At 38.8% G+C, this 16,315-nt stretch overlaps 1 protein-coding gene across 1 annotated transcript in view; it reads left to right on the forward strand.

Moving 5' to 3' along the window:
• The window catches only part of LOC124555753 (hemicentin-1-like), an 817,128-nt gene that overhangs the window by 703,156 nt on the left and 97,657 nt on the right, over window positions 1–16,315 (forward strand). Inside the window, exons 49-50 of the mRNA XM_047129776.1 lie at window positions 701–861; window positions 1,867–1,998. Of these exons, the coding sequence (XP_046985732.1) occupies window positions 701–861; window positions 1,867–1,998 (293 nt within the window). The remainder of the gene's footprint in view (window positions 1–700; window positions 862–1,866; window positions 1,999–16,315) is intronic.

The following is a 16,315-nucleotide window of genomic DNA, read 5'->3' on the forward strand; positions in this document are numbered from 1 at the left end:
GACTGTTTCCTAACTATGGAGAAGTGTTGACAGATTTATGGCACAGTCTCTTGGAAGATAACCTAGAAATCATGATAATGCAATTATTTGAAAAACTGTCAGCAGTGTTTGGCTGAAAACCCACTTGCCTTAAAGTGTTATTTTTTTAAATTATCAAGTATAACATAAATATTTTCACTTTTTTCTTCTCAAGTCAATGTAACGTGAATATGTGTAATGTGTTTGTTGTAATAAATATAATGTAAATGCTACATATAATTTCATTTTCAACATAATGGATGAAAATAAATGACTAGAAAGAGGAAAAGATGACAATAAATGACACCAAAAAATAAGACTTAAATCTGCAACAAATAATGCAAAAACTAACCATAAAATAGAACATTTTTTCCTGTTCCTAACTGTTGACTATTATTGCTGGATCATAAGATGACCTGGATACAACACTCATTAATTCATTAGTAAATTTCATTCTTTTTGTGCACCTGTTGTATGTTACTGTTCTGATAATAAAATATATAATGATGATAATGTGTAACTTGATTGGTCATATCTTTAACAAGAAAGAAAATGCAACTAAATTACCAAAAACTGTTATGATTTCAATGTTTAGCAGTTTTTAGATGAAGAAAATCCATGAAATAAAGGCAGGGTATTGCCCATTTATTTACAGAAAGTGCTCTTTTCAATTCATTTTCAGATATTTGGTTGAAAAACTATCAACTGATGACATTGGTATCCAGTATGATGCAAAGTCTCGTGAAATAAAGTATAGAATGTCCACTGCTATTCGGAAAAAATATAATAACAATATGTGCCCAGAGGGATTTGTTCATGATGATAAGCATTCACACTGCAGAGGTACTGTATTATTTTTAAACTTAAGAAGTAGGCCTACATTTTAACAAGTGCATTTTACATATTTTTTCTATACAAAACACTTCATTTATTCTATAAATATCAACATTAATAAATCTAAGCCCTCAGCAGAACCATATTTTTATTTTCTAATTAATCATGATCCAGTAAATATTTGCTTTTTATACAATGGGCATTCTACATATTTTTATCTTTTAACATAGTGCATTCTCACAGCTATTTCGACAATAACATTTTATGTTGTGAAAAAGGGGCTGTTCTTCATTATAATTTACCTACTCTACAATTTTTTTAAATCTTATATTCAGAGAAATTCAAATGCCTCAATGTGTGACCTCTGAAAAATAACATAAATTCAAACACTAAGTTATAATGTTCAACATCTTGCTTGTTTGTCTATGTGCTGGCTTGTTTGTCCTATGCATGCTGAATAGTTGTCTTTATCACACTGCACTCAATATGATTATTTTATAGAAATCATCATCAATGAAAATGCTTTCCCTTTATTTTCAAATGCCTGTAAGTTATTAATATCCCAACCTGTATTGGAGGATAATATATTTTGAAGCTTCTGTTGCAGTGTGCATGATTCCCTTCCCATTTCTGTATAAAACAGAGGATTTATAGAAACTGCATTTATGTATTGCAACATGGTTGTAGAATTTAATCTATCTTTATGGTTTTTCCAAACACCTCTCATCAATGCCAAAGTAGTTTATTTACTAATGCCATTTATAATGTAATTTGCACTCCTATCTGCCTGAAGTAGAACTGTGACTGTGAAGATCTTTGTATCAATGAGACGTTAAACTGAATAAATGAAAAATGTTAATTAACCATTTAATAATCCAGTGTGCTTGACAGCAGTTCTGTGTGTTTATAATTTTTGATTTTGCCTCCATTGTTGAGATAGACATTTATATACATATTATTTGTGTTCTTGTATATTAGTATATTCTCAGAAATTATCTATCTCTTTTATCGCAGATATTGATGAGTGCTCAGAAAGGCAGTTAAATCGCTGTCACCTTACACAGATATGTGAGAATCTATTTGGGACATATCGCTGTTATTGTAGAGCTGGATATAAGTCTAATGGTATTGGGAAGCGCTGTGTGGGTAATTATTATTATTTCATCAATTTTCTTAATTAATTGACTGATTTTAAAACCAGAATCAAATAAAACTATCATTACACCAAGCTTGATGTTTTTGGAAACATGAAAGTGTTTGTAGACTGTTTAGTTTCATGATGATACTTTTATTGATTAATTCCTTGTAGTTTATAAACAGTTTATAAGTAACATAGTACTATAAATTTTACAACAACAATAAAATATATTTTGATGTCTTGCATAACTGATCCAAGAAATTGTGCATATAGTACTAAAGATTATCAATTAGACTTAATTTCATTTTTCTCTTCAGTCTTCAGTAACAAGATAGAAACATTTAAATGCAATATACAAGGGGCATTCAATAAGTAATGCAATGCATCATTTTTTCCTTGGCCAGTTCCAATTGAAAAAATACAGAATTTATTGTGGGACATTGTGGAATACTCCCATTTCAGCCCCTGTAGTTTCAAGAGCTATGACTGAGTTTCTTTTGGCAGAAAACCAGAGCATCACAGATATCCATAGGCACTTGCAGAAAGCATGGTGAGGCATTGTGCGAGGTGTGTGTCATCAACACAACAAGGTTGCACAAACCTGTCTCATCTCCTGTCTGATCTCGGCTGCACACAGCTGCAACTCCTGCAGTGTTGGAACATGTGGACACTCTCATTTGAGGTGACTGATGTATCACAATCAAACACTTAGCTGCTCCACTGAACATCCCTGTTGGTAGTGCTAACACACTAGTCCACCAGTAGGGGTACTCAAACGTATGTACCTAATGGGTTCATCACCACCCAACAGAAGATCTAAAAGAGCAACCAAGGACAATCTGTGCAGAATTTCTTGTGCATTAGGGGATTAACATGGTCATTTTTGTCAAACATCATCACAGGCTATGAAACTTGGGTTCATCACTTCGAACTAGAAAAAAAAAATCCACAGAGTGCCACAACACCACCTCTCCTCTGAAGAAAAAGTTCAAAGCCGCACCCTCAGTCAGTAAAGTTGTGGTTACGGTCTTTGTGGACTCTGGAGAGGCTATTCTGTTCAATATTCTCCCTTTGTAGACTCTGGAGAGGCTATTTTGTTCAATGTTCTCCCTTGTCCAGGCATCGCACTGTGGAAAAATCCCTGGCCATAGTAGGGATTTTCTTTATTTGTTTCATTGTGTGAGACTGGAACCATAAATTTTATCATTTGTACTAACCATTAATGGTACCACCTAATTATATCAAACGCAAATACATATTAAATATGGTGTCAACAGTATGCAGCTAATTCACATGTTTCTTTGGTAGTATCAGTTGCCACATCCTGTGGAGAACATGTAATTGAGCACAATTTACAGAAAAGACCCAGATGTTTCACATGTTAGTCTTCATCTCTGACAGCTCAGCTATGGAAGGAGACCCTGGAAGCATAATAGGACCACTGATCTTGCTAGTAAGCCAACGGCCTTGCCTCAGTGGTAGCACCGGTTTCTGTCAGTTCACCAAAGTTAAGCACTGTTGAGATGGGCTAGTGCTTGGAAGGATGACCACCCAAGCTGATGAGCACTGTTGGCAAGTGAGGTGCACTCAGCCCTAGTGAGGCAAAATGCGGAGCTACTTGGTGGAGAATTCGCAGCTCTGGTCTCGTAAACTGACAAACAGCTGGGAGAGTGGTGTGCTGACCACATGCCACTCAATATCCACATCCAGTGACACCTGTGGGCTCAAGATGACACGACGGCCAGTCGGTACCATTGAGCCTTTGTGGCCTGTTTGGGCAGAGTTTAGTTAGTTTTTGTAGATATTGTTAAGGTGCATAAATCTTTTATGAGATAAGGTCAACTGTATCGACTGTATCAGTTTGTTCACTGATGATGCAACTGGAAAATATTGTAATCAGACAATCGTAAGGAAATGAAAGAAAAATTTGGACAAAACTTTTGTGAGGCATAATGAATGGCAGTCCTCTTTAAATGACAACAAATAGATGTAATGCTCCTAACAAAGGGAGGGAACCTGATAGTATCCAGTTACAAGATTAGTGGTCAACATCTTGAGCCTGTCACATCAGTTAAGTGTAATAATTAAATATATTAGTAAGAAGTGGTATGAAATGGAACAAACACATGCCAGTTGTATAGAAGGCAAATTGAAGACATAGATTTGTTGAAAGGATGCTGGGAAATTAAGGACACTTGTAAAGGAAGTAATATACATCACAGTAGTGTTCACAATTCTGGAGTATTGCTCCAGTGTTTGCAGTTCTTATCACATATACTTTGCAGCACATATCAAACAAACTCAGAGATAATCTGCTAGGATCCTGTTGGTGTAACCTATCTGAAAGTCTAAAATAGATGTTTAGTGAATGCAAATAGGAATATTTGGAAGAAAGGCTAAATTTTTCTCATGAAATATTGGTGGGTAAATTTTGAGATCCAGTATCTTGGCAGAGAGTGTGACAGTTCTGTTGTTATTTAGCAGATGCTGTTGGAAGGCTAGGGGCATTAGAGGGTATGATGTGGAGTGTTGGAAGAATGTTTGTGGACTAGGTTTGGAGGGAGGTGCCTTTACTTAATAACCTAAGCAAGTTTATCACAGTGGAAGAGGGTTATAGCTCATTACTGCATATGAGTCCTTTGAAGGATTACAGGGGTTTTCTTATGTGGAAGGGGTGGATCTCATGAAAGTGGAGGCATTGTTGGTAGTTGGTTGCTTTGATTAATATCTACAATGATGTTTGTGGTAACATCACACAGGTAGAGGGCAACGTCCAAGGAGGTGGCTCACAGAGCAGAAGATGAAGTGAAATGTAGTGGAGGACTATCATGTTTGGATTAGTGAGGACAGAGTATCTTGACCATAGCTTCAAACCTTAAAAATGACACTCAGGAATATTGTACATGTTTTGAGTGACTAGGAAGGTATTCTTATTGGTGAATCATGAAATTCATATAGTTTTGTTAGTGGTCTCCCTGTTCTACAGCCAGGAAGATGGCGCCGATAGAAGAGTGTTGTGACACATCTCAGTCCTCAAAAAAGGTTAAATTAAATAGTTCATCGTGTAGGGAATGTTCGAAACGCGTCATGAAAGGCATCTTTTGTGTGAAGTGTAACTACTGGTTTCATGAAAAATGCGCGAAAGTGAATTTAAAACTCATAAAAGACGAGTTTCCATGGTCGTGTCCACATTGTTTGCGTATGGAGACGGCCGAACTCGTAAGTACCGTGAACTCAAAAGAAGAAATTATTAAATTGCTTCAAAGTGACATTGAAGCGCTGAAGGCAGAAATTTTAGCATTGAAACAAGAAAATTCTGAACTGGTTATTGAAAGAAAATCCTGCGTGTGTAGAAATCAACCCATTACTGAACAAAGTGGCAAACATCCGCATTTGTGTAATACGGCAAATAATACAACAGAGAACTCTGTCAGTGAAACAAGTGATAAGTATAAATGGAAAACAGTTTCCTATAATAAGAAGGGCAAACGTAAAAGTGCAACGAACAAAGAAGATGACAAAAACGATTTTCTGTTAATAGGTGATTCTATATTAAAAAATGTTATTGTGCCGGACTGCAAGGTCGATGTTCGACCTGGAATCCGATCGCATCAGCTCAACAAACACTTTAAGAATGTATTGTCCACGAAAAGAAACACGGGCGAAACTGGTAACAAAACTTTAAGTACCGACGATTACAGAGGTGTCTTAATCCACGTGGGCACAAACTCCATCCGCAGTAACAGTGAGGAAGAAATTGTGAATGAAACGCGGAATCTGATTAGATCGGCGAAAACTGTATACCCAACAGCCAGGCTGGTAATTAGTGGAATCATTCATCGAAGATCGGTAAGTGATACTTACATCAACAGGATAAATACCGGCATTAGGGAACAGTGCAACAGACTCGGTGCTGTATTCATTGACCCAAACAAATTCTTAAACTGCAAGTGTCTGGGAAAAGACGGCCTGCACTTGAATAGATTAGGCTCTGTGAACCTTAGTAAAATGTTTATAGACGTGTGTAAAGTCCTAAGAAGCAAGGGAAACTAATTCATTGTGATAGGGGTGACAAAGAAAAAATTCAAACTCAAAATAAAAAGTTTAGGTACCAAACAAAGGATGCACGCGAAATAACTAAAAGAAAAAATGATCTATTGATGCACTTGAATATAAATGGCTTAGGGGCAGAACTACCAAATCGTAAATTCTCAAAAATCGACGAACTAAAAATTCTGCTTTCAGAATCCGTAAATATTAAAATAATCTGCCTAAATGAACACTGGTTAACAGAAGATAGTATAAAAGTACTAAATAGTATTAATAATTTTAAGGTAGCTGCTAGCTTTTGTAGAATAAGCAAATCTCGTGGAGGCTCCTGGATTCTTGTCAATTCTTCCATAAGTTATACAGTAAGAGATAGTTTTAATTATTTAAATGAAGAGAGCGTGTTTGAAAGTTGCTCTGTAGAGCTGAGTGATCTGAATACATTGGTTATAGTAATCTACAGAATTCCTGGATGTGCGGTAACAAAAGTGTTTTTAACCAAATTCGAATGCCTCCTGGAAAAACTCCAGAAAGAAAGTAAGAAAAAAGTTGTTATAGCAGCAGACTTCAACTTAAATGTCTTAGTTGAAAGCAATGATTCCACAAAATTTCGTGACTTAATTCAGAAATCTGGTTTCAAGCTAAATTTTTCTGAAGGAACTAGGGAAAACAGCAGATCAGTGACCTGCATTGATAATATTATTACTAACTACATATTTGACAGTGAAAATAAGCACAAATACTGCTTAGACTTGAGTATTTCAGATCACTCAGCTCTGTTTATTGAGCTCCCAAAAGCAAATAACCTAAAGTCTCCAGAAGTGTGTATAAAAAGGGATCTCAGTAAAAGTAAAATGGATTTATTCCGCAGTAAATTAAGTATAATAAGCTGGCCTGTAGACTACAATAGTTCAAGCTCGATTAACTATGACAAATTCTTAAATTGTTTCTTAGAGGTATTTAATGAATCATTTCCTCGTAGATATAAGCAAAAGAAGGTTAATGGTAAACTCAAATGGATTACAACAGGAATAAAGATCTCTAGTGCCAGAAAGAGAGAGCTCCACAATGAGTTAAAATCAAACAGAAATCCAGATTTTGTCATTTATGTCAAACAGTATAAAGCTGTATTTAGGAAAGTTGTAGCAGCAGCTAAAAAAATGGCAAATAATAAATTCATACGAGAACACAGAAATAAGACAAAAGCAGTGTGGTCAGTTGTTCAGTCTGAACTAGGAGCCAAAGTAAAAATTCATGAGATTTTGAAAATTAGACATGAAAATGAAATTATAGTAAACCCTGTTCAGATGTCAAGTTGTTTCAATGAATTCTTCCTAAACGTAGTAAGATCGGATGTGGATATGACATTCTATCAGGGCATCACAAATTTGGAAAACAGCCAGAACACATCTTTTAAACAATTTGAAAAAATAACCCAAAGGGATGTGGAAAAGGAAATATTGTCTCTAAAAAACAAAACCTCACATGGGTGGGATGAAATAACAACATCTGTAATCAAGTATGAGTATGATATTATTTCCCAACCACTGTCAACTATTATAAATCAATCTTATGAACAGGGATGCTTTCCAGAGGTATTGAAATATGGTGAGATCAAACCTCTATTCAAGAAAGGATCGACAGAAGATATGGGGAATTACTGCCCTATCTCTCTCTTGCCGGTCTTCTCTAAAGTGTTTGAAAAGATTGCAGCAAAACAAATTAATAACTTTCTTACTGTAAATGATATAATTTTTAAAAACCAGTTCGGATTCCAACAGGGTAAAAGCACTGCGAATGCTATAAATGAGTTTATCCAAAAAATATGCTCCACGTTAGATAAAGGTAGAAAGGTCACAGGTATATTCTGTGATCTGACTAAAGCTTTTGATTCAGTGAACCATGCATTACTCCTCCACAAATTACAGATGTGTGGAATCAGACACACTGCTTTAAAATGGTTTAGCTCTTACCTGTCAGGTAGGAAACAAAGAGTAATTTTAACTTCAAATGGAACCAATTATTCATCAGACTGGAAAACAGTTCCCCAAGGAGTCCCACAAGGTTCGATATTGGGTCCCTATCTGTTTCTTTTTTACGTAAATGACCTACCACTTGCTATTGATGTTCATTCAGTCTTATTTGCTGATGATACATCAGTTCTAATTGAAAATGAGGTATCTGAAAATATTCCAGAAAAAGCCAAAAACACTTTAGAAAAACTTGAATCTTGGTTCTATCAAAATGGACTAAAACTAAATGTAACTAAAACCAAAATGATGCAATTTGAAGCTAAATCAGTAGAAAGGAGTGAAATAAAGATAACTTGCAATGATCAGGATATCACAGAAGCAAACCACGTGAAGTTCTTAGGCCTAAATCTTGACAAAAATTTAAATTGGAAGGTACACATAGATTACTTAGCAAATCAACTGAACAACTTAGCATTTGCAATGTGTATTTTGTCAGGTGCCACAAACATAGATACCAGAAAGATAGTTTATCATTGCTACTTTGAGTCAGTTATTCGTTATGGCATAATCTTCTGGGGAAATTCAGCAAATGTCACTAGGCTCCTAGTATTACAAAAGAAAGTAATTAGAAACATGTGTGTTGCAAAAAAACGGGAATCCTGTCGACCACTGTTAAAAAATTTTAAAGTACTATCTATCCCCTCACTTTACATATATGAGATGGTGGTGTTCCTATATAGAAATCAACATACACTAGACAATTTCCTTTTTGACCACAACTACAGCACTCGCCACAGAGATAACTTCAAACTTCCAACACATCGTTTAAAACTTTATGCCCAAACGCCAGAGTATATGGGGTTAAAAATTTTCAATAAAATAAAAGGCAGTAATATATTTAAAATGGAGATTGGTTCACTGAAAAGATTGCTCTTTACTCTCCTGGTGGAAAAGTGTTATTATTCTGTCGATGAATTCATTGAGGACAGCTTCACAATCTGAACACAGGGATTGTAATACATTTATTATTTTATGTACATGTGTAGCTGTAACTTAGAAATGTAAAATATAATGTAAACTTTTGTAGTTCTCTTAAAAAAGTGAAAAAAGTTTCTTTTGTAAACCTTGACATGTCTCCTGTACATCAAATCAAATGATTTGAAAATTGTATGTAATGAGATGAATAAACCACATAACATAACATAACAATGCACAAATGCATGGAGAGTAGAACAACAGTGATCTTAGGCTACTATTGACTGCACTGAAATTGCATTTATTGTGTGGTCTCATTCCCTGTGATTCTAGTAAGGTTAACAGGTACCCTTAAGAAGTAGTAGGAGACACTTTACTAGTTCCCAGAGCTTCGCACTGGAAGATTGGGCGTGGCATGGTTTCATACTCACCTCATACTCTTCACTTAGGGGCTTCTTCCTTTATACCCATTATGTGTAGGTGTTTCTTTAAAGTTCACATGGCCAGTTGTGAGTCCTATGATGAGTTTAATCTATTTCCTGTTCAGGATGACACAACTTCTCTTGAAACACGGTTTCAGCATCATTAGTTTGCCATGTTTTTGTTTTTGGACCGTAGTCCAATATTCTACATGCTGGTCTCTGATCCAGCTACACAGTTTTCATTTTACCATTGCCTTAGTCATATTTAGGACAGGGTTTGGTCCAATAAATGGAGTTGTTGCACCTGTCCTGGCCAGTCTGTCAGCTTGTTCACTGCCACTAATTTTGCGAGTTACCAGGCTTTACCTGCTGCTTTCCCTTAGTCTCCTGACTTTGTGGCATTCTGCAATGATCTTTGATATCATTGCAGGGGCTGATATAGATTTCACAGCTTCTTGGCTCTCTGAATAAATAGAGATGCTATGATCTTTGTAACCCCTATGCAAATTCTCCTCAGTGCACACTCTGATAGCGCTATGCAGGGCGTTGATGGCTGAACCTGGGACTCCAGATGGCCGAGCTGAAGCCAGGACCCACCGCGCCGCTTTTCGTCAGGGGGCCAAGCAAGTTCAATAGCGTCAAGGGGCAGTGCAGAGTGATACAGCGGTATTCAGAAGTATTCCTTTATTCAGCTAGTTTACAGAAGTGTAATGTCGGCATGCCGCCCGTGCGCTGTTCTGTGAGTCCGGCCATCTCAGTTCTCCTGGACTGCCAACACCGCTGCTGTGGTCATCAAGACCACCTGACAATGGAAGTCAGCTGTGCTCACCCGGTCGCCACCTGCCGGTGCATAGCAACTGGCACTGCTTTACTGCCCGCAATTCCAGAGACTATTACAGTCCCTGGTCCCCTTTGCCCTCCACCCAGTTTGGCCTGCTCTGTCCGGACATGGGACGAAGGTGGTTGTACTGGTCACCCGTGGCCCTCAGCTGCTGCTGCTCACAGGACAGGACTAGACTCGAACCCGTGCCCTCCTGGATGCTGTGCCGCAACTTGCCGCTAGTGGTGCTTGCCGTTTGGCAACACCCACCACCAACACTGGCGATGCCGCACCGCTGCCACATCTCCTGCAGTGCACACCTCACCCAGACCCTGGTACGCCAAATGGGAAGCAAACATGGCCTGTCCTGGACCCGCTGCTGACCACTGTCACTGCCCTCCTTCAGGCAGACCATGCAGTCTCCAAGTACCCGGCTGCCATTCCGTCCCACCCCAGTGTGGGGCCCCCAGAGGCGGAATACAGCCTGAACAAGTACATGGAAATAAAGTACAGATTTACATAGAATATTTACAACATCGCTGCCAGACTGGCACCTACAAGCGTAGACCAGCACAGGTCTCATCCGACTCTCGACTGACCTGGCACACACCTCAAGCAAAATCTTCAGGCCACGAGTGGCCTACCGGGACCATCCAAGTGCCATGTCATCCTCAGTGGAGGATGTGGATAGGAGGGGTGTGGGGTCAGCACACCACTCTCCCGGTCATTATGATGGTATTCTTGACCAAAGCCGCTACTATGCGGTCGAGTAGCCCCTCAATTGGCATCACGAGGTTGAGTGCACCCTGAAAAATGGCAACAGTGCATGGTGGCCAGGATGGTCACAGATGCAAGTGCCGACCATGCCCGACAGCGCTTAACTTCGGTGATCTCACAGGAACCTGTGTAGCCACTGCGGCAAGGCCATTGCCCAAGCTAAATTTGCTTTTCCCCTCTCTTCTGACATAGCATCAAGGAGAGACAGAAACTATGGCAGGGGTAAATTCCCATATGTCAGCCATTTACACATCGCACTCCTGGTTCTGGCCTAGTGCCCCCACCTCATACATCGCAATAACTTCAAGCAATGCTGCAGTTCCCTGCCTCACTGTTACTTCACACCAAACACATTGTGCAACCAATAATGCCATTGCAGCTCCGCCCCGTTTACTCTGCCTGGCCTACTGGCTGCCGACTATTACTAAAACAGTTTCTTGGGATTAACTCATAGACCTTGTTTTCTGCACCAGTTTTCCACAATGTCTATTGCACATTTCCCTAACAGTACTAGAAAATTTGCCAATTATTACTGTGACTACATCGTCTGCATATCGTTGGCAGAAGTATCCTCTAGTATTTAACTCTTCAATAAGTTCACTCTCCACTAGGTTCCACAGCATTGGGGACATAGCACTCCTTGTGGGCACCCCCTGGTGATATTGTTCACCATTTTCCCATTCATCATAGTGGCTTGTACCTTATACTTAGCATGGTCTTAATCCACCTGCATATGGTGGTCTCAGTGCCATGTTCTTCTGCAGCTCTAACCATGTATTCATAGTTTGTATTGTTAAAAGCCCCCAGGAACCTCAGTTAACCTCTTCTCCCCAACATACACATTAACCAGATTTGTAATAGCTTTGAAAGGTAGGAGGACAGACTGATCACTTTCATATCCTTGGCCTTGACATGATTAGTTCTCCTTGGCTTTGGAATGAAAATAACCCTCACTGTCCTCCAAGCATTAGGAGTGATTCCTGCTGCTATGCTGATCCTAAACAGTCTAAATAGGAATCTAATTAAATATATCCTGTTATTACAGTAAAACTGGAAGGGTATCATCTGGGCACGGTGTCTTGAATGATAGAAATTGTCACACTGCCCATTGGATTTTTTTAAATCAACACACTTTCTTGCAAATTCCCATTCTTACCTTTCATTACCTATAAAATAGTCTCTCGTAGGGACAAACTTCTGGTCTTTGTTATCTGTCAGAGTGCATTGAACAATATGATTCTTGAGGAGGATGTGCAGCATCTCACCCACTGTTCCTGTGTATTCGCTATCCTCCTTCCTTAAAGTACCTCCTGGATTAGTTGGCTTTCTAATGATCTTATGAAGTCTAACACAAGTAGCTTACAAAATACCTTCTAGGAAGATAACTTTGCTTCCTTGATCGCAAATCTGCATTTGACAACAGTCTCTTGATATTTTTCCATTGTCCTTTCTTCCTTTCATGGTTGAACAGTCTGCTTACCTACTTCCTTTGCTCTTCCAGCTTGTTGTTCCATCAAGGTACACTCCTATTTGTGCACTTCTTCATGACTGGACAGTTTCCTAAATACATGGTTGTATTGGCAGATGTCACTGCGTCTGCCAGTTCCTCAAAATCTACAGGGTTCCTTATTGAAATTCTGACTTCAGATAAGTGTGATTTTATGTCTTTGGTAAGGATTACTCCACTATCACATGCCACTGTTTGACATAAGTACCCTGAAAGCTATTTCATAACATCTTCCCTTCTTCTGTTCCTGAAAGTAGGTGTGCTACCCCTATTCAAGATATCTAGACTATTTTCTAGTAGTAGTTTGAGTAGGTGCTCAGCTCTGATGTTGATGTTGCTGCTTCCCCACAATGGGTTGCAGGCATTGGCATTGCAACCAACCAGCAGTTATTCATTTTACTGTGAACAGCTATCTACCAGCCTCCTCACTTCCTGGAAAGGATTAGTTCCACCCTCGTAGAGAAGGTAGGCTGAGGCCAATACGATTTCCATCATGCTTCCTTCCTCACGCTGTTTTATCCTGATGTTCACTAAGTCCCTGGAGCAGAAGCCTGTCATTAGCATGAATCTACATCTACATCTACATGGATACTCTGCAAATCACATTTAAGTGCCTGGCAGAGGGTTCATTGAGCCACCTTCACAATTCTCTGTTATTCCAATCTCGTATAGCACACGGAAAGAACTAACACCTTCATCTATCCGTACAAGCTCTGATTTCCCTTATTTCATCATGGTGATTGTTTCTCCCTATGGAGGTCACAAAATATTTTTGCATTCAGAGGAGAAAGTTGGTGAATGGAATTTCATGTGAAGATTCCGTCGCAATGAAAAATGCCTTTCTTTTAATGATGTCCAGCCCAAATCCTGTATCATTTCTGTGACACTCTCTCCCATATTTCACGATAATAAAAAATGTGCTGCCCTTCTTTGAACTTTTTCGATGTACTCCATCAGTCCTATCTGGTAAGGATCCCACACCTTGCAGCAGCGTTCTAAAAGAGAACAGACAAGTGTAGTGTAGGCAGTCTCCTTAGTAGATCTGTTACATTTTCTAAGTGTCTTGCCAATAAAACACAGTCTTTTGTTAGCCTTCCCCACATTTTCTATGTGTTCCTTTCAATTTAAGTTGGTCATAATTGTGACACATAGGTATTTAGTTGAATTTATGGGTTTTAGATTAGACTGATTTATCGTGTAACCGAAGTTTAACGAATTCCTTTTAGCACTCATGTGGATGTCCTCACACTTTTAGTTATTTAGGGTCAACTGCCAATTTTTGCACCATTCTGATATCTTTTCTAAATCATTTTTCAATTTGTTTTGATCTTCTGACTTTAATAGTCAATAAACAACAGCGTCATCTGCAAACAACCTAAGACAGCTGCTCAGATTGTCTCCCAAATCATTTATATAGATAAGAAATAGCAAAGGGCTTATAACACTACCTTGGGGAACACCAGAAATAACTTCTGTTTTACTTGATGACTTTCTGTCAATTACTACAAACTGTGACCTCTCTGACAGGAAATCACAAATCCAGTCACATAACTGAGACAATATTCCATAAGCACGCAATTTCACTATGAGCCGCTTGTGTGGTACAGTGTCAAAAGCCTTTCAGAAATCCAGAAATACAGAACTGATCTGAAATCCCTTGTCAATAGCACTCAACACTACATGTGAATAAAGGGCTGGTTGTGTTCCATAGTAACGATGTTTTCTAAACCCTTGTTGCCTGTGTGTCAATAGACAGTTTTCTTCGAGGTAATTCATAATGTTTGAACACAATATATGTTTCAAAATCCTGCTGCATATCAACGTTAATGATATGGGATACCTTTCTTGAATATTGGTGTGACCTGTGCAACTTTACAGTCTTTGGGTACGGATCTTTCGTTGAGAGAACGATTGTATATGATTGTTAAGTATCAAGCTAATGCATCAGCATACTCTGAAAGGAACTTAATTGGTATACAATGTGGACCAGAAGACTTGCTTTTATTAAGTGATTTAAGTTGCTTCACTACTCCGAAGATATTTACTTCTACATTACTCATGTTGGCAGCTATTCTCGATTCGAATTCTGGAATATTTACTTTGTCTTCTTTTGTGAAGGCATTTATGAAGGCTGTGTTAAGTAACTCTGCTTTGGCAGCACCGTCTTTGATAGTATCTCCATTGCTATCACACAGAGAAGGCATTGATTGTTTCTTGTCGCTAACATACTTCACATACGAACAGAATCTCTTTGGATTTTCTGCCAGGTTTCGAGACAAAGTTTTGTTGTGGAAACTGTTATAAGCATCTCACATTGAAGTCCATGCTAAATTTCGAGCTTCTGTAATAGATCACCAGTCTTGGGGATTTTTCGTCTTTTTAAATTTGGCATGTTTGCTTCGTTGTTTCTGTGACAGTGTTCTAACGTGTTTTGTGTACTAAGGAGGATCAGCTCCGTTGTTTGTTAATTTATTTGGTATAAATCTCTGAATTGCTGCCAATACTTTTTTTTTAATAGGTATATTTTTTGCTTATTTTTGGAGGATTTGGGGATTACAATATTCAATCTCACTACGACAACCCTGTATCAGTTTGGATCGTCGTTATTAACTCAGTATTATTTGTTGCTGAGAGGTCAAGTGTGTTTTCACAACCGTTTACTATTCGCGTCGGCTCATGAACTAACTGCTTGAAATAATTTTCAGAGAATGTGTTTAGCAAAATTACGGATGATATTTTATGTGTACCTCCAGAATTAAACATGTATTTTCGCCAACATATTGAGGGTAAATTAAAGTCACCACCAACTATTATCGTATGAGTCGGGTACATGTTTGAAATCAAACTCAAGTTGTCTTTGAACCTTTCAGCTACTGTATAATCTGAGTTGTAGGTCAGTAAAATGATCCTGTTATAATTTTATTCTGGTTTCAAACAATGACCTCTGCCCACACTAATTCACAGGAAGTATCTACTTCAATTTCTCGACAAGTTAAACTACTTCTAACAGCAACAAACATGCCACCACCAACCGTGTTTAGCGTATCCTTTTGGAACACTGTTAGGTTCTTCGCAAAGATTTCAGCTGAGCTTATATCTGGCTTTAGCCAGCTTTCAGTGCCTATGACGAATTGAGCATCAGTGCTTTCTATTAGCTCTTGAAGCTATGGTGCTTTCCCAACACAGCTATGACAATTTAAAAGTGTTATACCAATGGTTCCTGTACCTACATTCTTCCTGTGTTCAGCCTGCACTCTTTGTGACTGAAGCCCTTCTTGTGTTTTCCCGAGACCCTCCAACATAAAAAAACTGCCCAGTCCACGCCACCCAGCCCCTGCTACCCATGTGGCCACCTCCTGCATAGAATGGACACCTGACCTATTCAGCAAACCCGAAACCCAACCACCCTTTGGCATAAGTCAAGGAATCTGCAGTCTACTCAGCCGCTGACCATCTGAGCCTCTGACTCAGACCCTCCACTCAGCTTCGTACCAGAGGTCAGCAATCAGTCCTGTCGACTATGCTGCAAATGGCCAGCTCTGCTTTCATCTTGCAAGCAAGATTGGTAGCCTTTACCACTTCTGTTAGCTGCTAGATACCAGAGAGAATATCTTCTGATCCAAAGTGACACACATCATTCGTACCTACATGAGCAACCACCTGCTGTTGGCTGCACCCTGTGCTCTTCATGGGATACGGGAGGACCCTTTCCAAATCTGGAATGACTCCACCCAGTATGTAGTGCATGTTGGTTTTCTTTCCCTTCTTGTCAACCAAGTCCATAAGGGTCCACTTAACATGCCT

The sequence above is a fragment of the Schistocerca americana genome, chromosome X (genome assembly GCF_021461395.2).
Source record: "Schistocerca americana isolate TAMUIC-IGC-003095 chromosome X, iqSchAmer2.1, whole genome shotgun sequence".
Lineage (NCBI taxonomy): Eukaryota > Metazoa > Arthropoda > Insecta > Orthoptera > Acrididae > Schistocerca > Schistocerca americana.